Source organism: Gallus gallus, chromosome 15, assembly GCF_016699485.2.
Source record: "Gallus gallus isolate bGalGal1 chromosome 15, bGalGal1.mat.broiler.GRCg7b, whole genome shotgun sequence".
Lineage (NCBI taxonomy): Eukaryota > Metazoa > Chordata > Aves > Galliformes > Phasianidae > Gallus > Gallus gallus.
In genome coordinates this window covers 4,506,755-4,530,378 of record NC_052546.1, presented here as the reverse complement: position 1 = coordinate 4,530,378, position 23,624 = coordinate 4,506,755, and the positions used below count along the sequence as shown (strand labels likewise).

General features: G+C 50.3%; 3 protein-coding genes, 1 long non-coding RNA gene and 5 other non-coding genes across 10 annotated transcripts; 2 read left to right on the top strand and 7 right to left on the bottom strand.

Annotated features, from left to right (window-relative positions):
- Positions 1 to 982: 982 nt before the first annotated feature.
- On the bottom strand, positions 983 to 2,503 carry UBB (ubiquitin B). Its single transcript, NM_001293174.1, is given in 2 exon segments — positions 983 to 1,830; positions 2,280 to 2,503. A coding segment is annotated over 1 exon segment (690 nt). The 5' UTR covers positions 1,825 to 1,830; positions 2,280 to 2,503; the 3' UTR covers positions 983 to 1,134.
- On the top strand, positions 2,029 to 11,312 carry LOC107051607. 2 transcript variants are annotated; one of them, XR_003077860.3, is made up of 4 exons: positions 2,029 to 2,615; positions 8,612 to 8,725; positions 8,802 to 10,718; positions 10,783 to 10,798. It is a non-coding gene; the product is annotated as an uncharacterized LOC107051607 (long non-coding RNA). The 2 variants fall into 2 exon arrangements; XR_005840126.2 differs by lacking the exon at positions 10,783 to 10,798 and adding an exon at positions 11,009 to 11,312 and having other exon boundaries at positions 8,612 to 8,890.
- TRNAA-UGC lies at positions 4,262 to 4,333 on the bottom strand. Its single transcript has one exon. It is a non-coding gene; the product is annotated as a tRNA-Ala (tRNA).
- TRNAD-GUC lies at positions 4,608 to 4,679 on the bottom strand. Its single transcript has one exon. It is a non-coding gene; the product is annotated as a tRNA-Asp (tRNA).
- On the bottom strand, positions 4,861 to 4,933 carry TRNAF-GAA. The gene has a single exon. It is a non-coding gene; the product is annotated as a tRNA-Phe (tRNA).
- On the bottom strand, positions 5,226 to 5,297 carry TRNAD-GUC. The gene has a single exon. It is a non-coding gene; the product is annotated as a tRNA-Asp (tRNA).
- TRNAA-UGC lies at positions 5,410 to 5,481 on the top strand. The gene has a single exon. It is a non-coding gene; the product is annotated as a tRNA-Ala (tRNA).
- On the bottom strand, positions 6,005 to 17,871 carry DHX37 (DEAH-box helicase 37). The gene is made up of 27 exons (XM_415104.8): positions 17,695 to 17,871; positions 16,913 to 17,082; positions 16,668 to 16,780; positions 15,986 to 16,301; positions 15,416 to 15,564; positions 15,072 to 15,164; positions 14,612 to 14,708; positions 14,370 to 14,483; positions 14,046 to 14,147; positions 13,474 to 13,588; positions 13,252 to 13,347; positions 12,753 to 12,832; positions 11,887 to 12,025; positions 11,570 to 11,646; positions 11,021 to 11,253; positions 10,768 to 10,879; positions 10,118 to 10,224; positions 9,813 to 10,001; positions 9,464 to 9,588; positions 9,066 to 9,182; positions 8,795 to 8,967; positions 8,290 to 8,404; positions 8,013 to 8,150; positions 7,614 to 7,708; positions 7,139 to 7,212; positions 6,586 to 6,683; positions 6,005 to 6,396 (listed from the first exon to the last, which is right to left on the bottom strand). Exons 1-27 carry the CDS (start codon positions 17,801 to 17,803, stop codon positions 6,314 to 6,316), a joined length of 3,429 nt encoding a protein of 1,142 aa, XP_415104.4. The 5' UTR covers positions 17,804 to 17,871; the 3' UTR covers positions 6,005 to 6,313.
- A 3,277-nt stretch (positions 17,872 to 21,148) lies between these two features.
- BRI3BP (BRI3 binding protein) lies at positions 21,149 to 23,535 on the bottom strand. The gene is given in 3 exon segments (NM_001040120.2): positions 21,149 to 21,871; positions 22,422 to 22,524; positions 23,325 to 23,535. Coding segments are annotated over 3 exon segments (714 nt in total). The 5' UTR covers positions 23,517 to 23,535; the 3' UTR covers positions 21,149 to 21,452.
- Between the last annotated feature and the right edge of the window lie 89 nt (positions 23,536 to 23,624).

The following is a 23,624-nucleotide window of genomic DNA, read 5'->3' as shown; positions in this document are numbered from 1 at the left end:
GGACGTGTGGGACTCCGGGATGGCACCGCACGGGCACTTACTGACACGCATTCGGCAGCGTGCAAAGGTTTTCTCCTTGCGAAGCACAGCGCACCGAAACCACCTGTCACAGCACTCTCACTCGGGGATAATTCACAGTCAGCGTCAGCCAAAACCTGCCTTGTTTTCCTCCCTGGGATCCCACCCCTCTGCTCTGGGTGCTGTCGCTTGGAGCCCCACTGAGGCCAGCACTGAGCTGAAACCCTCAGTCCGGCTCCAAGCACAGATGGGCAATGCTCACAGTACTGCCCAGCATACAGCTGTTCGTTCATTTCTTAACTCTTCAGCCTTTTTCCCTTCCCCAGTGCGGGCGTTTAACCTCAGACACCCAGCAGTGTACTGCAAGTAGTTCAGCAGACCTCCCTTGTCAGTGATCTGAGCATACAGAACTGCTCTGCAGCACTTCAGCTCACCAACACAGCACTATTCCTACACGGTGCACAACTGGGAGCAAAGAGCATCCCCAGGGGTATCCTCTGAGCCAGTACTTAAGTTACAAAGTTTGCTTAGTAGACTGAAGCTGTGCAGCCCATTAACAGCACCGAACACCTGGATCAAGGGCTGCAGGCTCACTGCTGACATTTCACAATTACCCATCACCCAGATTGTCAGAGCCAGGAGAGAAGCTTGTTGGCTTCCAAAGGAACTTCACTATCTTTTCGATGGTTTTTACTACATTGATGCATGAACACTGCATGCAGCACTTGACCCTCCAGTGGGCAAAGCAGTATTACTGAACCTTCCAACTCTGGAAGGATTTGCAATTCTTTGTTACATTACACACACGTTTCCACAGCGGTAACAGCTGAAGAGCACTGCGACCAGCACTGAGCTCAGCAGTGCACAGGGAGTTATGTGAGCACTTACACAACCTCAGCACCACCTGAGGCATTGGCCAGGCACATGCAGGCCTTGCATAAGGCAGTTTTATAACACCTTTATATTTGGTAATTAAATAACCAGAATTTATTAGCTTGCAATTAAGTAACTAAAATAGCTGCTGGAAGAATTTAAGTGACAGAAATCTTTGTGGATGCAAGAACTTTATTGGAATGAACATGTGCAGAGGAACTTTTTCTTGGAAGCAAGTCATCTTCAGTTACCACCCCTGAGGCGCAGCACCAGGTGCAGGGTGGACTCCTTCTGGATGTTGTAGTCAGACAGGGTGCGTCCATCTTCCAGCTGCTTGCCAGCAAAGATCAGCCTCTGTTGATCGGGGGGAATGCCCTCCTTGTCCTGGATCTTGGCCTTCACGTTCTCAATGGTGTCGCTGGGTTCCACCTCCAGGGTGATGGTCTTGCCAGTCAAGGTCTTCACAAAGATCTGCATCCCTCCCCTGAGGCGCAGCACCAGGTGCAGGGTGGACTCCTTCTGGATGTTGTAGTCGGACAGAGTGCGCCCATCTTCCAGCTGCTTGCCAGCAAAGATCAGCCTCTGCTGATCGGGGGGAATGCCCTCCTTGTCCTGGATCTTGGCCTTCACGTTCTCAATGGTGTCACTGGGCTCGACCTCCAGGGTGATGGTCTTGCCTGTCAAGGTCTTCACAAAGATCTGCATGCCACCCCTGAGGCGCAGGACAAGATGGAGAGTGGACTCCTTCTGGATGTTGTAGTCGGACAGGGTGCGCCCGTCTTCCAGCTGCTTGCCAGCGAAGATCAGCCTCTGCTGATCGGGGGGAATGCCCTCCTTGTCCTGGATCTTGGCCTTGACATTCTCGATGGTATCACTGGGTTCCACCTCCAAGGTGATGGTCTTGCCAGTGAGGGTCTTCACGAAGATCTGCATGTTGGTCTGGAAGGGAGGTGAGCACACGTTAACAGGACAACAGCAACACCCGCCGCCGCCAACCGCCCATGCCTCCCTGTGACGTCACGGCGGAGGAACCGCCCACAGCCCCGAGGGGCGGGGCCACGCGCCTCCTCCCCTTCCCGCTCACGGCGCGCGCCCGCCCTCCTCCATCTTAGGGGCCGCTGTTGCGCCTGCGCGGCCGCCATTTTCCCGGCGGCTCCCTGCACCTTTCCCATCTCCGCCGCCGGCTCGCGCTGCGGCCCGCGAGGAGAAAACTAACATCCCGACCCACAGCCCCGTCCGCCCGCCGCCATCTCTGCCCGCCGCAGCCCATCCCCCCAGCGCTCTCCGGTCCGAGCACAAAGCACACGCTCAGCTCCGCCGACCCCCGACGCACGCCCCGCTCTCCCTCCGCCCCGCCGAACCGCGGCTGATCGCAGCGGAGCACTCACCACGGGGCTCGCGGGCCAAACTCACAAGCACAACAGACCAAACCCGTTAACGTCTCCAACTACGCCACACGTTTGCTCCCGCTCGTTATATATCCTCCGACGCCCCGCCCCGCGCCGCTCCGATCACTCCGCCGCGCACTACTTTCCCGCGGCCGTTGCCGCCGCTGTGTGGGGAGGACGGCAATGAGCGCGGGGCGGTGCGCGGAGGCTGCCGCGGCGCTGTGATGCGGCTCTGAGGGCTGGGCGGGGATCGGCGCTCGGCGCTCGGCGCATAATGCGGCGCAGCAGAAAGCCCGGCTGGGAACCGCCGGAGCGGAGCCATTGGAGCGGCCTGTTGTAAGTTTTATGTCAGCCTGATGTTGTATACGGGGTTCTGAAGCCCTGCAGTGCATCCATTCCCAAACGGCCCTCAGTTTCCTTCATCGGGCACAGTGCGGGCTTCACAGAGGCCCCGAGGTGCCCCTGAGGGAAGGAAATGCCTTTGTCTCAAGGAGCTGTGTGTTTTACCTCAGCAGCCTCTGATATTTCACATTTTTAAAGGGAGAGAAGTGAGAACATGGTCCTGGGCCAGGAACAGTGTGAGATAACACAAAGTATTTGGGAGTGGCACAAATAAACGCTGCAGGCAGGCTGTGCTGGGCCATTGGCTCTGGAGATGCAGCCTTGGCATGGAGACCGCATCACCATTACCAGTGCATGTAAAGTGAGGATGTACCTGAGTATATCATCTCCCATGCAGGGCCATGGCTTTGCCAGCTGAGGAGAGATCTGTCACAAATATAAATACGAATAACTCTTATTTCCAGCTTATAGAGCACCCCCTGGTAGATCCACGTTGTGTTCCGTTGGCTCCTGTGCTGTTGTAGCCAAACCGTGCAGCACTCGGGGGCACAGCAGAGAACAGCGCAGTGCTTTGTTTGCAGGTTCCTGTGCTGCCGCTCGGTTCAATCCGCTCACATCCTTCCTTTGCACGCACCCACAGCGCTCTGCTGCTGCCCAGAGCCATCCCACGGGCCCGGCAACAGCACAGCCATTGGTGTGGGGAAAGGGGGCTCTAACAGGAGGGGAGAGCTGTGGGATCTCCCCAGCCCCTGTGATTTACAAGTGTGTGAGATCCCAGTTGCTGTAATAACCATAGTACAAGAAAAGCAGCTCCGGCACTCAGGTTGAAGGAACAATCCCCAAAAGTCTTTTGATTTTCACTCAGGATGAGGTTGGGGTCACACTCAATCGCTTACGCTGTGTGCATGTGTGCAAACATAAAGTAACGTGAGCAGACTGTCAGATTGAGGAGGTCTTTCATCACCTGAGGTGGAAAAGTGATGCTAAGCTGCCGCTTGTAGTTACAGCACACGCTGTGGGGTGGTCTGAAAGATAGCTGGAAAAGCACACAGGGCACTCTGCTTTGTGCTGTAACAGGAATGGACTGCAGTGACACAGTTCTTGGGGTGGGCAGCCAACTGCTGAGCGCTGCACTGAGTTTGTAGCTGATGTCTGAATCTTACAGACACGCTGTGGAGCACCGCAGCCCTGAGGGTTCAGACTTGTGTCCCAGTCAGACTGCGGGCAGATGCTGTGCCCACTTCTTCAGTCCCTACACGTGCCTGGCAGCGTGCAGAGCAACGCTTTCCTGAGCTGGCAGGAGCTTGATGGAATGGGGGAGATGAAGCATCCGGTGGCTGAGCTGTGCAGATAAAAGCTGTGTCACATCTGCACAGGCTCGGGTCTCTGTGCTGTACCAGCACAGCTAGGCTCGGCCTCTGCTGCCTTCCTCCTTTTGGGCCGCTGTGCATCTGCAGAGCCGTGGTTTGGTATTGACAAAAATGAGAACGTGGTGTTTGCATGGTGAGGAGAACCCAGTGGTAAAAGAGTCATTGCGTGCCGCAGGAAGCCGCCGTCCAGGGCCTTTTAGGGCGGCGGCTTTTTCTGTGAGTGAATGCGATGACAAAATGCGCAATGTGGACAAAAGTACTGGGCGCCCGTGGAGATGCCGGGGATTGAACCCGGGACCTCATACATGCAAAGCATGCGCTCTACCGCTGAGCTACATCCCCCTGCCCGCGCTGCCCACTCGCCGGCCCCACCGCTCCGTCCTTCATTCATCCGAGTGGGGAACAGCGCGCCGCGGAGCGCTGCCTGCCGGGCGGGGCGGGGAGCAGCGCGGGGCTGCGCTGCGTGCGCTTTGGGTGTCTCCTGGAGTACAGAAGCACTCTGTGTGCGCGCACGGACGGCTGTATGATTTTTTTTTTTCTCTTCGGGAGCCGTAATAATTCAAGGGAAGAAAAGTGAGGAGAGAAAAATTTCATGAAGTGAAAAAAAATATATCACCTCCCCGTCGGGGAATCGAACCCCGGTCTCCCGCGTGACAGGCGGGGATACTCACCACTATACTAACGAGGACGGTACGGGCAGTCCTCCCGCGGCCCACTCAGAGCTCAGCCCCCACGCGGGCGCTGCGTGTTACTGCCGCCGGGAGCGCCCCGCGCCGCGACCCCTGCGGCCGGGGGGAACCGCGAGCTGCTGGGCTGCAATACGACAGCCGTGGGGAGAATTAGAGAAACAATGAAGAAAAAAAATCTTCTGCCGAAACCCGGGATCGAACCAGGGACCTTTAGATCTTCAGTCTAACGCTCTCCCAACTGAGCTATTTCGGCGGCGAGACGACCCTTCCCGGGCTGCGGATACGACCCCGCCCAGCCCCCGCCTGTCCCTGCGCTTCGTGCACCGCGAGCACGTGGGGACGTCCGTTCGCGGCGGCGCGCGGCTCCGGGGGCGGCTGTCGCCTGAGGGCCTCCTCATATCTCCCATCGCTCTGCGTTAAAGCCCGGGAAATAAGGGTGGGCCCCCGGCTACCCCCGCGGTGACTGCCCCCCCGTCACGGCCCTACGTGCCATCAGTGTCGGGCCTCCAGGAGAAAAAATTGCGCCGACGATCAAAATATTCTCTCTCCCCGTCGGGGAATCGAACCCCGGTCTCCCGCGTGACAGGCGGGGATACTCACCACTATACTAACGAGGACAGGTGCTTTTGACTTTCTTCCTCCGACTCTGCAACAACATCATAGCCCAGCTGGTGGCGCGCGACGGCCGTCTGTATGATGATGGCGTTCTGTAACAGCCATTCGCAGCAAGGGGATGTAGCTCAGTGGTAGAGCGCATGCTTTGCATGTATGAGGCCCCGGGTTCAATCCCCGGCATCTCCACAGTTTTTTTTCTTTCCCTTTTCTTTCTTTCCTCCGCTTTTTCTATCTTCTATCCCTCTCCCTCAATTCACAGGCAGAAAGCAGAAGCTCTCTGCAACGCCATGCTACCTTAGTTTCACTCGCCAAGATTCCCTAAAGACCCCTATTTCACCTTTGTCACTTGTAAATCAGCACCACACTTGGCTTTTTTCACCCCTCCCAAACAGGCTGCAAAGTGCTGCTGCAACCCCTGCTGCTGGGGTTAGTGCTGAGCACCACGGCTCTACGACACCAAAGCTTATGAAACAAACAAAAAAACCCCTAGTTCTTAGTGTGCTGTAACTCATGTAACCCACGTTAGTCCTTCCCCACACAGTCCCACAGGGTGAAAGGCAGCGAATAGGCAGCTCTGTGAGACCACAGCCAGCCCAGCATGAGGGGAAGGCTCAGTCCTTGGGCCCTGCAGTTGCACGTGAGGAAGGGCGGATGAAGGTCTAACATTCCACTTCTTGCAACACCCTGTGTAGAAAACATTTATTCTTGGTTTGGATGGGAGAACATATATTTATTGTAGTCCCTCTGACTAATATAGTCCAAATAGAAACTTCAGCAAAACATAACTGGTAAAATACAATGGATAAAATTATCCAAATATTAACATTACAAAGCACCCCCGAAACAGCTGGTGGGGCTTGAGAGCATAGCAGGCTGAAAGCCAGAGCTAAGAGCCAGCTGACCCACAGAAAGGCACCGCTAGCAGCTAGGCAGTCCCTCTGATCATCAGATCTTCGTGGAAACCGATGCTCCCAAAACACTTTGGAGAAAAGGAGTCCCCCAAGAACAGAGCTGGGTGTCACACTGCTACCGGCGGCCACTGCTTGGCTACGTCATCGTGCATAACCTCGGGGATCCACTGGCAATAGGCTGCGAGCAGATCTGGAATAGAAAGAGAGCAGCAGTGAGATGCCCTAATATTGACCAACATCCATTTGGCTCTTTCACAAGAATCAAAGCTCACAACATTATGGTTTCTATTCGGAAAATAAAAATTTGGAGCACATCAAGTGAAACAGCCCACCTGACATGTACCTCAAAAAGCCAACATTTAAGCAGTAGGACACTTACACTTGGGGTTTTTCTTCCATGCAGCCAGCAAAGCATCACGGTTATCACAACTTTCAGCAACCAGAGCCTGCAGGAGGGATTCTGTCCTGGGCTGAAGCCTATGTGAGGCCAAGACAAAACGGTACCATAAAGCAACGACCATCAGCTCAGTTTAGCAGAGCGTTACAGTGTTCAGCTCACCTTTCTGAATTCATACTCCCTATTAGTGAGGGATAAATACAGACATAAAAAACACGACCTCTGGATATAGAGACATGTCCTTAGCTTAAGAAAGTTCTCATGCATTTGTACGGAGCCGCCTGCAGAGGTCGGTGTGATCAGTGCATTGTGTGTGTGCTTCCGCCCAGCCCTTACAATAGTGCAACTCTCTCAAGACAGTTTTTCTTGGTAAAAACAAACAAACAAACCCCCAAAACTGCAATTTTCCCCTCTGCAGTGAGACATTAGCTCACTGCCTTGTACACCCTTCCCAGTATTTAATTTCTTGTTATTATTTTTCTAAGGAAGATAAAAGCATTCAGTGGAGAAAACAAACTTGTTTTCCACAACTTACTTGGACCACGTTTTCAGCATTATGAGAGGACTGGAGAGCAGACACTGGCTGTAAGAAGCCAGTTTCTCAATGACCTGTGAGATACGTTGCAGTAAGCACATAACAAATAAGGTAGATTGTTCTGTGGAAGCAATCATTACTGAGCTTGGATTGCTGTAGGTTTCAGTCCCATATCCCGTATCCCCAATTCTCCCCTGCAGATCTCTATACCAACCTTGCCCTGATCACCTCACCTGATGACTCATCTCTCAGAATGGAGATACAAGAACTACAGCCCTTTTCCTTTGAGAAAACAGGACTTAAATTTGGGTCTCTTTCACCCACCTGCTAGTTCTCATGCCATTTTGTATTTCTGAGCTCTTTCCCATCCCACCAAGTTTAGCAAATTCCAGCAGCCATTGGTAAGCTTCATCTCCAGAAACTGGGCTAAAATACTGCTAATGTCCAGGAAGCATTGCAACTAAACCACACGTACCTTTCCTTCAAGCAGGAACCTGGCAAAGTATTTATAGCGATCGATACCTTCTGGATAATCAACCTCGACAGCAGGGAGCTGCCAGCTAACTCGATCTGGAAAGAGATCAGAGTCTCCTCAACAGTCGATGAATACAAATTTCCACATGTACCACCAACCCTGGCAGCATCTCCCTTTAACAGGGGTTACTGATGGCCATAAAACTGCCATGCCAACAGGAAGATGTTAATATTTAAATACTTTAAATCTTGCCGATCTGCTCAAATCGCTGTCAAGCCCTCTGAACAGTCCAAGCTGAGCTCTACCTTTCTGGTATTATGAACAGCATCATTAAGAGACATTACAGTAACTATAGAGCAGCTCTCAGGCAAAATGACTGAGACATTGTAAGAAGCTTACAGAAGACACTTGGCCTGTGACATCGAATTCGGCCTGTTTCGGGGCAGTACGATGGAGGAGGATTTTCCAGAGGCTTCCCAAAGTGGCAGTATGGTGGCAAGAGAGCAGGAATCCACTCAGGCTCCACTGCAGACACACCTGAGAAAGGGAAAACACACCTGAAAGAAGCCTTGCTGCCAAGAGCTGCTACTCAGTAGTAGTCGTATGAGGGAAGTTTTCTGCTAAGGCACTTCTGCTTTTCTAACCAAGTCTGCAGAATGGACGAAAGCAGTCTCACCTTTCATGTACAGTTTTGTAGTCTCAACAATTTCTTGATACACCACAAACTCCGGGAGCTGCTTGAAGAGGACTGAGCTTGGGTGGATGAACACTGGGTCATCCAGAAGAGCAGTCTTTAAGAAAGCACAGAGGATTGAAGCAGAGTAGGATGAGTTACTGGCAACCTCATTTCCTGATTGCATCAAATTTCAGCCTCTCTCAGATACACATTTATAGTGTCTCCTTAGGCAATGGGGTTTTTTAATAACGCTTTGCTTTTCTGCTTCATTTTCTCTGGCACTCTGCGAGATGGACTAACAGCCCTTCTTACTCTCTTACAGCAGTTCCTGTGCAGGGAAATGGAAATTGCAACACTGGAAACTTCAATTCAATGACAAGAAGCTGAAGAAAGCCAACGCACACAGCCCCATGGCTGCAACCAGACAGAAGCTCAGGTTTTGCAGAGTGCCCCTCTGCCCTACAGAGACGAGAGAAGAGGAACTCAAGTAAACTGAGCTGTTTACCTTGTAGGCATTCTTCCACTTATCATCCAGGAGTTCTTCAGCCTGAACCCTCCGAGCAAGATGGTCCCCCAGCCCTGCCAATACGATCTGTCGCAAGTAAGTCGCTTGTGCTTCTGTTGGGGGCTTCATCTTTGGGTCAACATAGAGGCCAGCATCAGTGCAGACTGAGTTCACTGCAGGTTAAAAAAAAGAAAAAAAAAAAAGGGTGAGTTAAGATTCAGCTGATTGGTTTGCCCCCAAAAGATGACAATTCCCCCCAGAATCCATTTACCTGCTGTTGTCAGCTGCCCTCTCAACCGCCTGATTTCCAGCATGGCTTTGTAGCGGAGCCCATTCTCTTCACAGAATTTAGGAGTACATCCAGAGTACTCACAGGCCCCCACTGCTCCTGGAAGTGAATAGTCAAGTGGAGAAAACAACTTCACAATTGAGTTGTAATTAAACCAACTGTGGCACAGTACTGTCACAGTTAGCATGAGCATACTGCAGTTCCCACTCAGCCAGGGCTGTGTCAGCACATGACTGTGGAGGCTGCCTAGATCAGCCCAGGAATTACACTTCTACACTCAGTCCTACAGCAGGAGGATGGTTTTGTATAAAGCTGAGGTCAGGGTGATGGGGAGAGGAGAATATAAGTTATCAGCATAGGGAAGGAGCTGTGTGCAATACCTAACATCACCATGAGGTCTCCGAGCTTCTGCAATGACCCTTGCCCAGCCCAGATCCTCTGCATCTGTACAAGTCTTCCTTTTTTCCCCTTCAGCTTCACTGTCTCTTCCTCACTTGCTGCTGGCCTAAAAGAAACACAAAACAGCATGAATCAGGTTGTGCTCAAGGAAAGAGAGGTATCAACATCCCTACTAGGCTGGATGGGGCCCTGGGCAGCCTGATTTAGTGGGAGGTGTTCCTGCCTATGGCAGGGCATTGGAACTGGATGGGCTTTAAGGTCACTTCCAACCCAAACTGTCCTATGATGCTATGCTTCCATATAAACTGGGAATTGGGCTCCCTCACTTACCTGTCAAACTCTTCAAAAAGCTCCCGAACGGTCATGGCAGACACAATGGTAATGGTGTAAGGCAGGCAGTCATGCTGCCTGCTTAGTGCCAGCATCTTTGCATAGCGGGGGGCAACAGGAAAAGTGGCCATTACTCTGCCCAGGGGACTAATAGGGCAGCTCAGCTTTGCTGCCTGCTGCTCCTTCAGCCTGTGGGAAGAGAAGTCATGCAATGAAGTAACATCTGTACTCATGCAAACCCGTGTTTCTGCCCTTCTGGGTACTTTATCTCCATGAGGAAATCTGTGGGGGACCACAGCCATTACCTTCCTGTCATAGGGGGCTCCTTCAGGGCACCCAGGGCTATCAGTAACTCCTCAGCTGCTGCAAGTGCTTCTGTTGGAGGTGGTGTTGGGAATGGGAAGTTGATTACCTACAGGTACCAAACAGAATGTCTCTCAGCACATCACTGACATGGCAGAGTCTGTATCAGTAAGAAGCACAGAAGGGAGCGAAAACCTCACCTTCCATTACAAAGACCAAAGAAAAACATTTAGAATGTGTGCCAGAAGCAAGAGGAAAGGACACATAATAGGAGGAAACACTTAGAACAAACCCATTAGGAAATGTGAAAACAAGCATGACCCTCAGCGGCCACTGATTGCAGGCACCGCCTGGAGCAGGCTGCTTAACATCTAACTCTAAGCACTGTGCTTCCTGAAAGCATACAACTGTCTCCAAAACACAACCCCTATTTTGATAGGGGACTTTTCAGTAGTGAAAACATGATGCAAAAGCTCTTATGACCAGAAAAGGTCTGGTAAGGTCTGCTGAATTCATAACAGCATCTGCTTTTTGCAGAATGGAAACCAAATCCCAGGACTCTCATTTCTAACATGGATTTGTGTTTGTTTCTGGCTCCAACGGGTAACTACTTTAACGAGCTCCATAGCACAGAGCCAGTCTGACACCTCACCTTTTCTATATTTAGTGCCTTCATTTGCAGGATCAAGTCTTCCACTGGTCGCTTTGTTATTTCTGGTGCAGAAAATTTCTCGAAGTCCATGAAGACAGCTGAAGAATACAACCTAGTGGACCAGAAACGCTGCTTGGAAACTTGCAAGAAATCTTAACTCAGGAAATGTGTGTGAAAAATTGGCAAGGGATTTAAAATCAAAAGGCAGCTGAGGGTAACATTTACATAACCCTCTTCCCAGCAGCTCGCTGACCTGTAGCAGTGCCCTGGTTCAGTCCTGCCTGCACGCCCTGCCCGCTGGTTAGCTGATGCTTGAGATATCCAGGTGACTCTGAAAGACGAAACACCGGTGATTTTGTCATAGAAACGCTTCTTCACCTTTCCACAGTCAACCACGTATTTGATGCCTGGGATGGTGAGTGATGTCTCTGCCACGTTGGTGGCTACAACACAGAGTCTCGTGCCAGGAGGAGGAGGTCTGAACACCTACAACAAATAAATGGGCATGTAAGATGCATTGCCAATAAAATCCTTGATGCACCCCACAGCTGTGAGTAATTTTTAACATGCTACGGGACTGTTGCTTTTCTTCTCTCCCAGCCCTCTGGACTGGCACAAAAGGGGAAGCACAGGCCAGGCAAGGCCTGCTCTAAACCCAGCCCATCTTGCCCATAGAGCCATTCCAGGCTGCCTGCTGGCAGCAGTCCTAGATGGACCTTTTAGCTCACAAAACATGAGACTTAAGACAGCAATGCCACCTATCAGTAAGGGTCATTTGCTTTTGTGACAATGAATCTTTTACCTTTGCTTGTTTCTCCGGTGCTAGTAAAGAATAGAGAGGGAGCACATAAAGTGGAAGGGATGAATCTGATTTCTCTTCTGTGAAGAAACAAAGCAATAATCTTAAATACATAGTAAGTCAGCTTCTAGGCTTATCCCCAACAATGTTTCCAGGAGCATAATTCATTAAAAAGCAGCAATAAATTATTTGACATAAATCTGAATCTGGAAAACTCGACTCTTCCACTATGCAGACCCAGTGTGCTGTCACTCCAGTCTAGCAAAGGACAGCTATTTTATGTCACACGTTTCACAGCTAACTGTAGGTAACTGCCAAACCTTCTTCTGAGTCTCCATCTCCTAAGTCGAGGTCAACATCAGATCCTGCAATGTCATCATCAGTTTCAGCATCTCTATCTTCATCTCCTTCATCCACCGGTACAACAGCGTAATTGTCCAGATTGATTCGGGGAAGTGTCTGAGGAAGACAGGAAAGAAGACGATGAAGTGTAAGTGGGAACAAAGACGGCTCTTCTTATTGCTTTGAAAGCAAAGCTGAGCGTTTATTCCAAGCGTTTGTTGACCTGAAACCGACAGAGATTGGGAAATTTTGTCTGTATTTCAAGGCTAAGATTCAGCATTTCTTAACTGTGAGAGTTGGGGGATAGCCCAAGTCACAGTTTCAAACAGCATTCTTGCTGAGCCATGTTTCTTCACGGGGAGGACAGCAGCAAAGGGTAACACTTCTTCACACCACTCCAGCTACCAGGACCCAAAACCAGCAGACTACATCTGCAGCATCAAGATCTCCTCCCAGCACAGCGCATGTGGGAGCTGGGTGGAAGCCAAATGCTACCATCCATCACAGACACATCAGACTCAATTCTGGGTAACAGATAGCCAGAGGAGAGGCAGTCCTGGAGACAGCAAGTCTGCAACTCTTTCCATTAATGTTTTAAGGTCAGTACTTAGCTGAAATCTGTCTCCTACCCACAATATCCAGGGACACATTTTAGCACTCTGCTGCACGTAATGCAGTACTTAGGAGTGCAAACAGTGCTTCTGTATTTCTGCAGGGGACACATGCTGGCCACAAGGCTCCATGTGAGCCTAAACCAGCCTGGTGAGAAACACCGCTATGCAGTAGTGCTCTTCTGCAGGGGGCCCTGCTCTGTCTCTGGGAGGAATTCTAGCCATCACAGTACCGTAGCTTTCTTCCGCCTTCTTGATTTCTTAAATTTTCGCATTTCTTCCACTGATTCTTTTCTCTCATCATCATCATCTCCTACAAAAATAGCCAGCAAGTTACCATTAGCTGCACACACTCTCATCTCAGAAAAGGGCATGTACAGTTTGCCCCCACTCCCACCTCCTGTAGCATTCAAAAGGCATTGCAGTATGAACGAAGCAGGCAGCCCTGCTGAAGGCAGAGGGGACGAGGAACCATACTGAGGACCAACAGCAGCACACAGCAGCTGCGTGCCTTGAGGTTGAGAAGACAACTAGCTGAGCTACAACAGGATTTCACTTTCTAAAGCCATCCTGGGGAATTCCACTACCCTTTGACCCTGCCCCCAGCCCTTGTCTTGAGAAATTTTAAATAAAAATTCTTATCTTAGGTGCAAAGGAAGCTCATTTCTCAGAGAGGGGAATTCCAAGTTTAATTCAATTAATTTAATTCCAAGTCTTATTCAATAGCATTACCTGCAGTGCTGTTTTTTTGGAAGGGAAAGGCTTTCCTCAGCCTCCTACAGAGAGAGTGAACTTCTGCCTGGCCTGTCAAGAACACCAAAATCCCACCTGCAAGAGACGAAATCACTCTAAATGCCATGCACCACTGCTTAAGTTACCAAAAAAAAAAAAGCTCAGAAAATTCTACAGATAGGTTAAGCGTGAAGAATTTGAGAGGCTCCACAGTGCCCTTACCTGAGGGTAACATCCGATGGATCTTACACACCTTTCGGAAGCATTCCCCGCTGTAGTCATCCAGGGGGGTTTTCTTGTTAAAATGAACAGTGACAGGGAATTGCCTCGCATCCACCTGGACAGCAAATCCAACAGCAAACAAGCCACGTCAGTAATTCCAGCACAGTCACTGCAGCCCTCGTGGCAGAACTAGATATGCATATCCTGAAGTCTGTGCAGCTTTTGGTTTTGGTAACCTACAAACCACCAGACCCACGGAAATGATCCGTGTTGGCTATGCTGAACACCATGAAACCAAGAGGGAAACTCAGCTAATCTCTCTTGGATTGAGGCTTCCTAACCATGACTTCCAGCCCTTCAAAGTAATCCAATTCTGCCAGGGGAAATTCTCTGATAGATTCCAAATGACAGAACAGCATAACCAAAACAAAGCTATATTTTAAATTGACATCCACAAGAGTTGGGCACCAAATGGACAGATCAGAGTATCTCATTTTTTATTTCATAAAGGAAGCCCTCGCTGTACTTTTAGCTGCTCCACCGGGCAGAGATCCCGGCGAGAAGAACGATACCTGTAGGACAGGAGGTGTGCCAGCAAACAGCCTGGTGTTCTCAGTGAAATCCTCCACGCGGAGGGTGGCTGACATGATGATCAGCTTCAGCGGCAGCCCTTTCTGCAGGGACACACAGGTGTTATTCTTTGCCTGGAAGCACGTGGCACTTACGCTACAGAGCACACAGAGCAAGAACTATTGGCAGCATTGGACACAAGTGCTTTCTAATAGGCCGGTAATCTTAATTACTTGTGTCTGGTGGCAATGCAATTGGATACTGTGTGAAAAGCTATCTAATGGCACCCCTTCCTGGTATGCCTTTTGCCACGCAGCTTCCCTCACCTTCTCCCGAAGAGGCACGATGCGAGACAAGAGCCCTATCAGGATATCCGTGTACATACTTCTCTCGTGGGCTTCATCAATAATGATCACTTTGTACTTTGAAAGCAGAAAATCCTGAGAAAAAAGAACAATTTCATTGCATGAAGCTTCCTCTGAGGATATCCCCGCCAGAACAACCCGTGGCACCTCCCCAGGCTGAAGGTGATCCCTCCCTTCTCCCAGCAGCAAGGGCAGCACCTCACCTTCTGCACTTCTTTCAGCAGCACGCCGTCTGTCATGAACTTGATTTGTGTTTCATCTGTGGTATTTCCTTCATATCGTATTTGATATGAAACCACTCTGTGAGGGAATACCGGGAGAGCCACAAGGCATGGAGGGAAGAAGGAAATCAGCGTGCAGATCAGGGAGCAGCCTTCAGCCTTACTAAATTAGGACTCAATGCCAACATGTGAAAAAATGCACCCCAGCAGCCCACCAGAGCCTCACACACACCAAGCACCTGAACCTGGGGCATCCAGCAATTCCACTCTGAGCATCTGCATGTGCTTTTATAGACACCACCACAGCAGTCTGTAAGCAACCTGCCACAGATTCTCACCAGAGGCAGAACAGCAACACACACACTTGTGTTTCAGTCTATCACACGTGCAGTGCATCTCAGTGTAGCCTTCCCAGCAAGGCCCCAGCAGGTTTCCTTCTCACCTGTGTGACAAATTCATCTCCTTAGCGACGCGCTGAGACATGGACACTGCAGCCACGCGCCGGGGCTCGGTGATCCCAATGATGCCATTCGAACTAAAGGGGCAAAGAACAACAAGGAGGTTGTTTAAAGGTTTCAAGAGATTGCTTATGCAGAAAGGGTTTTGCAAGTCACAGCTGTACTCCCTTCAGGTTTTTAAAAGCTCCTTCAGCATGGCCACTGCCACTGCACAGCAGTGAGCCCCCCACTTCAGCCATTTCAGAATACTGGAGACAAAATCAGAAGCGACCAAGCTCAGCTTCAACTTTTCTAACTACATTTACTGCATATAAAGGACAACTCCTACCTGGTATAACCAGCTTCATAAAGAAACTGGGGGACTTGGGTGGTTTTACCACTGCCCGTCTCTCCACATATGACGACAATGGGGTTCTCATTAATGGCTTCCATGATGACTTGCTCTTCAGCCAGAATGGGCAGCTTTAGTCTTGCTTCCTAAAGTAAAACACATGGTTAACACACATCATTTAGCCTTCCCTAGCACTGAAAAGTGTTTCCTAGCTCAGATAAAATCCACAAGGAATTCTGCTCAAAAAGCTCCAAACCAGTGAATATCCCACTGTCACACCCAAGAACTAGGCTCATTCAAACAGCTCCTCAGAAAGCAGCCACAAGTTTCTGCACTGTAATTTATGAAACTACAGAGTCCCCTGAGCTTATCAATATTGCATTTCCAACAGAGCCCATCCGTAACCCTACTGTGTCCGTTCAAAGACACACAGAGCTCTTCCCAGTTCTGGAGAACATCCTACTCACATCAAATGGAATAGAACGACAGTGTCTGCAGCGAATTGGTCTAATGCAAGGTGCTGTCATTCCTAAGCCTGCAGGTAAGCACTTCACAGCTCAGCCTCACCTGAATCTCAGGAGATCTGTCCACTGGAACAAAAACTGCAGGCTTGCACGATGGTTTGCTGGACGCTGCAGGAGCAGCAGGAGCAGCCTGATGGCTCACCACGGGCTTCTTCGTGCCTTCCTCTGGCTTCCCAGCAGAATTCACGTTACTGGCTGAAGGCTTTTCTATTTCTTGTTTCTCTTCTTTCTTCTCCTCCTCAGAGCCACTGGATTCACCCTCAGGCTCGGGTTCTGAATCTGAGCTGTGTCTTCTCTTATTTGCACCGCTGATGCTCCTGATCTTCTCAGGTACAGCAGTGCCTGGCTCCTGCAGCACCCTAAAACAACACACCACCCACGTGAACTACAGCGACAGGATGAGAGGTGAAGGCCTTAAGTAGCACCAGGGGAGGTTCATACTGGACACGAGGAAAAATCAGGCTGCCCAGAGAGGTGGTGGGGTCACGGGCCCTAAGGCTGTTCAAGAACTGCGGAGTTCACACACCTTCCACAGCAAACAGAATTGTACCACGAAGTCACTGTGTGAGCCCAAATCCATGTTTTAACCAAAGAGGAACTCCTGCACAGTGGGCACCGTGCAGCACTAGGACAGGTTCCCCAGACAGAGCGAGAAAAGAAAGATGCGAAGGTTGCCACAACCACAGCAGTAAAGTCAGAAAGGGTTTCCCCTGGCACTGCTTTACCTTTTGGGCTGATACATGCGTCCCCCAATGCCCAGCTTAGAAGTGGTGTACAGAAGCTTCATTTCTGCCTGGGAAGCCTGCACCTCACTCAGCTTGCTCAGCAGCTCAGCGCGCTGCGTGGGAAAACCAACTGAAGTCAGTACTGATAGTCACTGGGAAATAATTTCATTTAAAGACTGGCTCTCAAGTTAACTATCATTGGAAGAGGGGGCTCATGCCAGAATTACTCACAAGCAGCACTGTACCTGTTTTTTCTTTTCCTTCTGTTCCAAAACTTTCTGTAAGTTTTTCTTCTGTTTCTTGCTGAGAGGTTTCTTCTGCTGTCGCACAGCATTCGGTGCTTTCTTCTTCTTCTCTTTCTTTGCTGGCAGGACCAGGGCATTGCTCCCATCAATTCCCTTCAGCGGTGCCCCATCTGCAAGCATCGGTGTGTTACTCACCAGAGCCAGGAGGGCCAGTGTCAGCACACTGCTCAGGGGCCAAATCACTGTACTGGATGTAGCCATTGCAGGCAAACACAACCCTCCCTCCCATAGGGAACCAATCCCACTTGTCAGCAGGAACAAAAACCCAATGGCACGGGAGGCTGAATGCTGCTGTGGCTGCTCAGCTCATCCCTCTGCTTACGGCACAGCACTGACAGTGCCCTTCCTCCTTGTTTTGCAACCTTACAGCCAAAGGACGTAGAACAGCTCAGGGCCACATGCAACCCCACAGTCTCTGCCAGAGACAAGGAATTCTAGTAGAGGAGTCTGCATTAGGAATGGTTTGATAACTGCATGAGAAAGTGATTAAAAAAACCACCAACATTGGCTTTGATAGTGCAAGCGTTAAGCACAGAGGTAGTTTAATAACTGGACTGCCTTAGTAAAGAATAGCCTAACTGATGCAGTAGCTGCTATAATAGTCCGTTATCGCCCATCCTACACGACCCTTCCACACCACGTAACGCCCTAACAGCAGTGCAGTGACACGGCAGCCGCCCCGCACGACCCGGCCGCCCTGGGCTGCGCTGCACCCCTCGCACCTCCCAGCTCCAGCTGCAGCCCCGCCGGTTCGGCCCCAGCCGGGGGGAGCTGCTCTGCCCCGCATCCCGCCCGCGCCTTCCAGTTGTGCCGCCGCCGCGCGCGGCCCATATCGGTACCGGCCCGGCCCACGTGCAGCTGCGGGCAGCCCGCTTCCGGGCAGCGCGGTCTCGCGAGGCGGGGCGGTGCGCGCGCGCAGGCACAGCACGGAGGAAGGGGTGTGGCTTGCCGGCTAGGGGGCGTGGCCTGGCGCTGGGGGCGGGGCTACAGCGCTGGGCGCGCCATTCGGGCACGGTTAATGGGTAAGGGTCGCGGACGGGACGCGGGACCACGGAGATACCCACCCCGCCCTCCGGCGCTACCACAGCAAACGCCACTTCAGTTAAAAAGAAAAGATCAACTTTTAATGTGCTGTCATCACAGTTGGGTGGAATTATCCAAAAGTTTAAAATACATGCGGATACGACAAAACCTTTTGTTTTCCAGCCCAGACAAAGAGAACTCGTGGTCATTCACGTTATTATTAGCTGCCAAATACAGATCGGTACGTGAGCAAATCACACCTAAAAACTTCTACGCCACCAAGAGCTAAGGTTACACTGGTCTATGTTCCACATTCACTACGCAACACATCTCAAAAGCGAGTCACGAGCTGCAGGACACACAGCACGGCACGGAGCTACAGCAGGCTACACGAGGCACTCTGACACCCAGCATCACTCGGAGAAGCGTTACACTCTGCGCACGACGGGTCGGTTATCTACAGGTGAGGTGCCTACCTGCAAGAAAAGCCCTACGAGGGTCAGTTGAAGAAAAATGCCAATGCGTTGAGAACACAGCGGTGGTTTCAAACATCAGGCCTCGAAGCTTGGAGCTTAGAACACTACAGACCCCCCTGGAATTCGGTACCAGGTGGTACGGAGGCCACCTCAGGCATTGCTGCGAGCCCACAGCGGGTGCTGTGCTACAGCCAGGCTGGCAGCTGTGGGATCGAGGCTCTCCTGTCCTTGTGGCACCACCACGGGCAGCTCTGCAGGGCTCTGCTGTGCCCACACCATACCTGCACACCTAACCGAGATGCTCACACCCACGGCAATAGCAAAGCAGTGCAACCAGTCACTGGAACGAGGTGTACGAATCAGAGCCAACACTTGGTGGGTCAACTACGTGACTTGGAATGGAAAGTATCCGTAAAAGGTATTTACAAAAGTAAGTTGAAAGAGGTTAAATACCACATTCATATCTCAAAAGCATTTTCACTACAGTGCATGTTTAAAAATACAGAGCATTTTCAAAGTATATATATTGAAGACTAGATTGTGCTTTAAAAAAAATCATTACTTCTGAATTTGACTAACGTGAAAACTGAGTGCTGGGAAAAATACTGATTAAAAATATCCAATTTTATATATTCTGCTCTTCACATAACATTTTGCTATACATGGGATGCAAGTAAATACAAAAATACTTTTTCCAAGCAGCAGGGTGATCAAAACTAAGAGAATTAATACAGGAGGGCTGATTCTTACAAAACTAAAAGGAACGATTGGAGACACAGGGAGGAACTATAATCCAAATTAAGTTTCATATAGCATTTGTAAAGAAATCTTTATAATACACAGCTCTTAATATATAAACGATTCGGCATTTTTAACTTCACCATTAAATATGGATTATGTAAAATACAATCTATGCAAATCTGACTCATGCACATAGTCCTACTGAAGGCAATGGAGTAAGGTTTGCAGACTTTGGTCCTCAGGCCTCAGATTTAGCAAAACAAAGAGACGTGACCATCCTTGCTAACCAATTCCTAATGTCCACGGTGGTGCTTAGCTCAGTCCTCTGTGCACAACAGCAGCAAAACCAGAGCTTACAGGGAAGACTCTGCAATACTACAAAAATGAGCTGTAAAAAATGAATACACCGTCATTGCAATGCTCAGCTTTACAAGGCAGATTATTTGTCTCCATAGTGCTCATCTGTTTATGGGACACATTTTAAGTCATAAAAAGCAGCTTCTTTGCAACTCTAACCGCATATTTCTGAAAAATTACAGACGCAGTACAAAAATTAAAATGCATTACAGCAGTGCCAACTGCTATCAACTTCAACCATGTTGAACTTCAGCGACTGCAGGTTGACATGAAGGCCATAAGAACGGATTATAAAGTAACCATTCACGTAAATGCCACAGACAGACCAAAAGAGGTTAGGCAAGTAATACGCTTTTTCAGAAGAGCATTAAACTTCAGCATAAAGGAAAAAAACCAATTCAGCCCACGATACATTCAGTAAAGCAGCACATCGAGGCCCTGCCCAGGCAGCGAGCAGCCCCGGCCCCACTCAGCAGCCACGTGGATTTGCTCCCATTGCTTTTAGGCCAGTCCCTGCTGCAGACCCAGTTCTTGTTGCGGGTTCTCCTGACCTATCACTCAGAAATTAGGGATGCGTTGTTCCTCAGCTGTGGCCCATTTTTACCTCTCCTGGTACCGACACTGCGCTCATCACTAAGCGCCATCGGTTACCACGCGAACCACTGACCGACTTCCCTCCCTGAGATCACCTTTGTTTCAGTACATTTCAAACTGTACAAAACCAGTGCTCACCTACCAAGCTACTTAATCACACGGTTACAAATACATAAATCCTTCAAAATACAGCTGCTCCAAGCACCTACATTGCTTTGCTTAACACACCTTTCCATGAGGTGACTCGCTTCCCCAAAGCCCAACATATTGAGGACACAGACTTCAGGATAAAAGCTCCTATGAAACAATTACAACTTTAGGAAAAAAAAAAAAAAAAGAACCCAGATCTTCCTGAAGGTAATTTATTGCCACTTATTGGTCCTGAGAAAGCTTTAAGCAACGATGCATTTGCAAGTGGTTTAAATGCTGACTTCTTTTGTGTGAAAGTAAATGGGTCCCAAGATTAAAAACTGTATTCCATCCTATGCACTGATGCTTGAAATACACTTCACTATGAAGGTCAGATATGAGTTTCAGATTGCCACGCTACATCTTTTCCTCTTGTGTCAATCAATTCAATCAGATTTCCTTTCAAATGTCAAAATTTACGTTCCCGATAGGAAAAGCAATGGAATAAAGCCACACGTGCACTTCTCAGTTCCTTACATGGGACTGGCGTTTAAGGACCTGAAACTTAAGAAATCATCCTTCTCCCTTATTCTCTGCCTCCTATTAAAATCTAGGGCGTGAATTTTTTGGCCTGGATACCAGAAAATTACTTTATGTTCTATGAAAGACAACTTCAAGGCAATGAAATAAGCCAACAGTAAGAGAAAAACATTTGTGACTTGGCACAAACAAACAACAACAGCGAAGGGCGGACCCACAGCAGTTACTCCTCAACAGAAGTGTTCAGTAGCTTTAGATTTCCTTTTTAACTTTGTGTGTGTCAAATCTGCATATGTTTAGCTGAATTTCAGTATTTTAAAGACTACTCAATTTGCTTTATAAAAAATTTACAAAAGATGTTTTTAAATGCTTGTAAAAGTAAGCGTTTCTCTACTGATAAAACTCTAGTACTGGATAAAACTCTGAATATACGGCTTAATTCTCTTTCCTACAAGTATAATGGCTGAGTGTGTAATCTAGATCGATTAGTCTTACACATGATGAAAAGTTATAACTCTGCACACTTTTTACCATGTGATGTTTTGTTGCTTTGTAACTTCAAATGAGACAGTGCTTAGGAACTTTCTAGAGCTGGTGTACGGTGGTCTATGGGGGTGGGGTCATTGGTCACTGCCTCTGTCCAGGTTCTCAATCACCCTGGAGAGACGTATGTTCAGCAGTCTGATCTGACTGTCGAGGTGGTCCATCTTCTCCTCCAGGCTGCTGCTGCTGTTTCTTCTCCAGTAAAATCCCACCGGCCCCGTCATGAAGTAGACAGCCACCACGAAGCAGAGGGGCAGGACCGCGTGCTCCGGGTCACCCTCGTACTTCTGCAGGATGTATATGCACGAGAGCGTGAAGAGGGCGACCCTCGCAATCCAGAAAAAACGACCAAAGATCATGTGCAGGAGATAGAAGAAGAATCCGAGGAAGAGAGACAAAAACCAATAGGCGAGTAAGATGGCGCCGATCAGCAGAATAGCGCGGGTTGGGTTGTTGGCAATTGCTGCTGGGCTGAAATAATGAGTCAAGTTGGAGGCTGAAAAACAAAGGAAAACGTACAGGATGTTAACGAGTGCACACAAAAGAGAGAATGGTGGAAATACAAGCACAGCTTCAGTCGCCCACTTCTGCACGGATCTTTCTCTAATCACTGGCCAGCTCTAATGATGCCATTCAATGCATGCTTTTAAAGTAGAGGCATTTAAGATTCTTCAAAGACAAGCTGTTGTCTTTGAATAACATCAAAGGGCATAACATCCAAGATTCCGCACCTCTCCTTCATTCCCATGCACCGCTCCACACCATTTGCACCCATTTAATGATGACACCAAAGAGCTGACCGTGACCTGTCACACGTTTTACAGACATCCTATAAGCACTCACACCGAAACACAACAGCTGGGTTTAAGCTTCTGGTTTGGAGGCCACAATAGCACAATCAAAGTCATGTAAAGCAGGCAGAGATACCACTGGTGGATGCTCTATAGAGCGTGACACAACAGAGCTACTCTCCCACTCAGCCTATGCTTGTGAGCAATGAGACGGGCTGATACAGCTCAGGGGTTAACAGGCATCATCACACTTACCATCAATTCCAAGAACATCTAACAAATCAGTCCATATTCTCCAGAATGTGTCCATTAATACATCCACCCCATTCACAAACCTCTCTGTCAACCTTGAGAAAAACTGAGAAATAAAATTGAAAATTAACAAAGAACAACAAAAGCCCTCAATTATTTAAACATGCTTGCAACTCCCCAGCCGTGAGCAGAACCGTGAGTCATGCAACAGAAACTGCAGGATATTCTGAAGACCCCCCCAAGGAAAAAGAAACGAATCAGAGAAGCACAGACCGGTTTGTGCTGGAAGGGCCCCTCCGGACCACTCAGCCCCAGCCCCTGCATGGCGGGGCGGCCACCCACCAGCTCGGGCTGCCCCGGGCCCCATCCAGCTCTGCCAATCGTAACCTCAGTCGGCACAATTGCTCTTACGAAGGTACTTCGGCATGTAAACTTGTAGGTTAACAGACTTTCAAAACGCACTTTGTCCGCTGTACCGTCGTTCAGAGGTTTAAAGGAAACACGGAGGAAGCGTGCCACACAATCACGTTTCTATCGAGCAACCGAGGTGCCCCCGGAGCACGCGCAGGGCTCAGCACCGCTTCCTTCTCCCCAGCGCGTCCACGCGGGCACGGGATGCTCCGCACCTCAGCCGGAGGGCTCCCACGGACAGCCGCCGGCCCCGGCCGCCTCTCCCGCCTGAAACGGCTTTAAGCGGAGATCTCCTTGCCGCCGATACGCTGCGGCTCGCCGCGCGCCTCCCCTCCCCTCCCGCAGCCAGGCTCCCGCTGCTCGGCCGGGCCCAGCGCCGGGCTCCGCTCGGGGGCGGCCTCTCGCCGGGCGATGCCCCACGCGGCCCTCGGACAGCCGCGGGAAGGGGGAGGCAGCGCGGGGCGCGCGCGTAGCAGCAGGAAGGAGCGGCCTCACCTTCTGCAGGGCCCGCACGTTGTCCTCCCCGAACAGGCCGCTGACGCCCTGGTAGAGGCCGCTGGCGGCTCGGCGGAAGCTGTTCTGCTTCTCGGCGCCGCGGCTCCGCGCTGCCCAAGCGCCGGGCCCCGCCGTGCCGCCCAGCAGCAGGGCGAGGAGCAGCAGCACCGCCGGCAGCCGACCCGCCGCCATGGCCGCCCGCGCTGCGCGCTGCGCCGCGGTTATAGCGCCGCCTTCAGGCCGCGCCGCGAGGTCCGCCGCCGGCCTCGGGGAGGGGCGCGGGGAGCCGGGGCGGTGCGG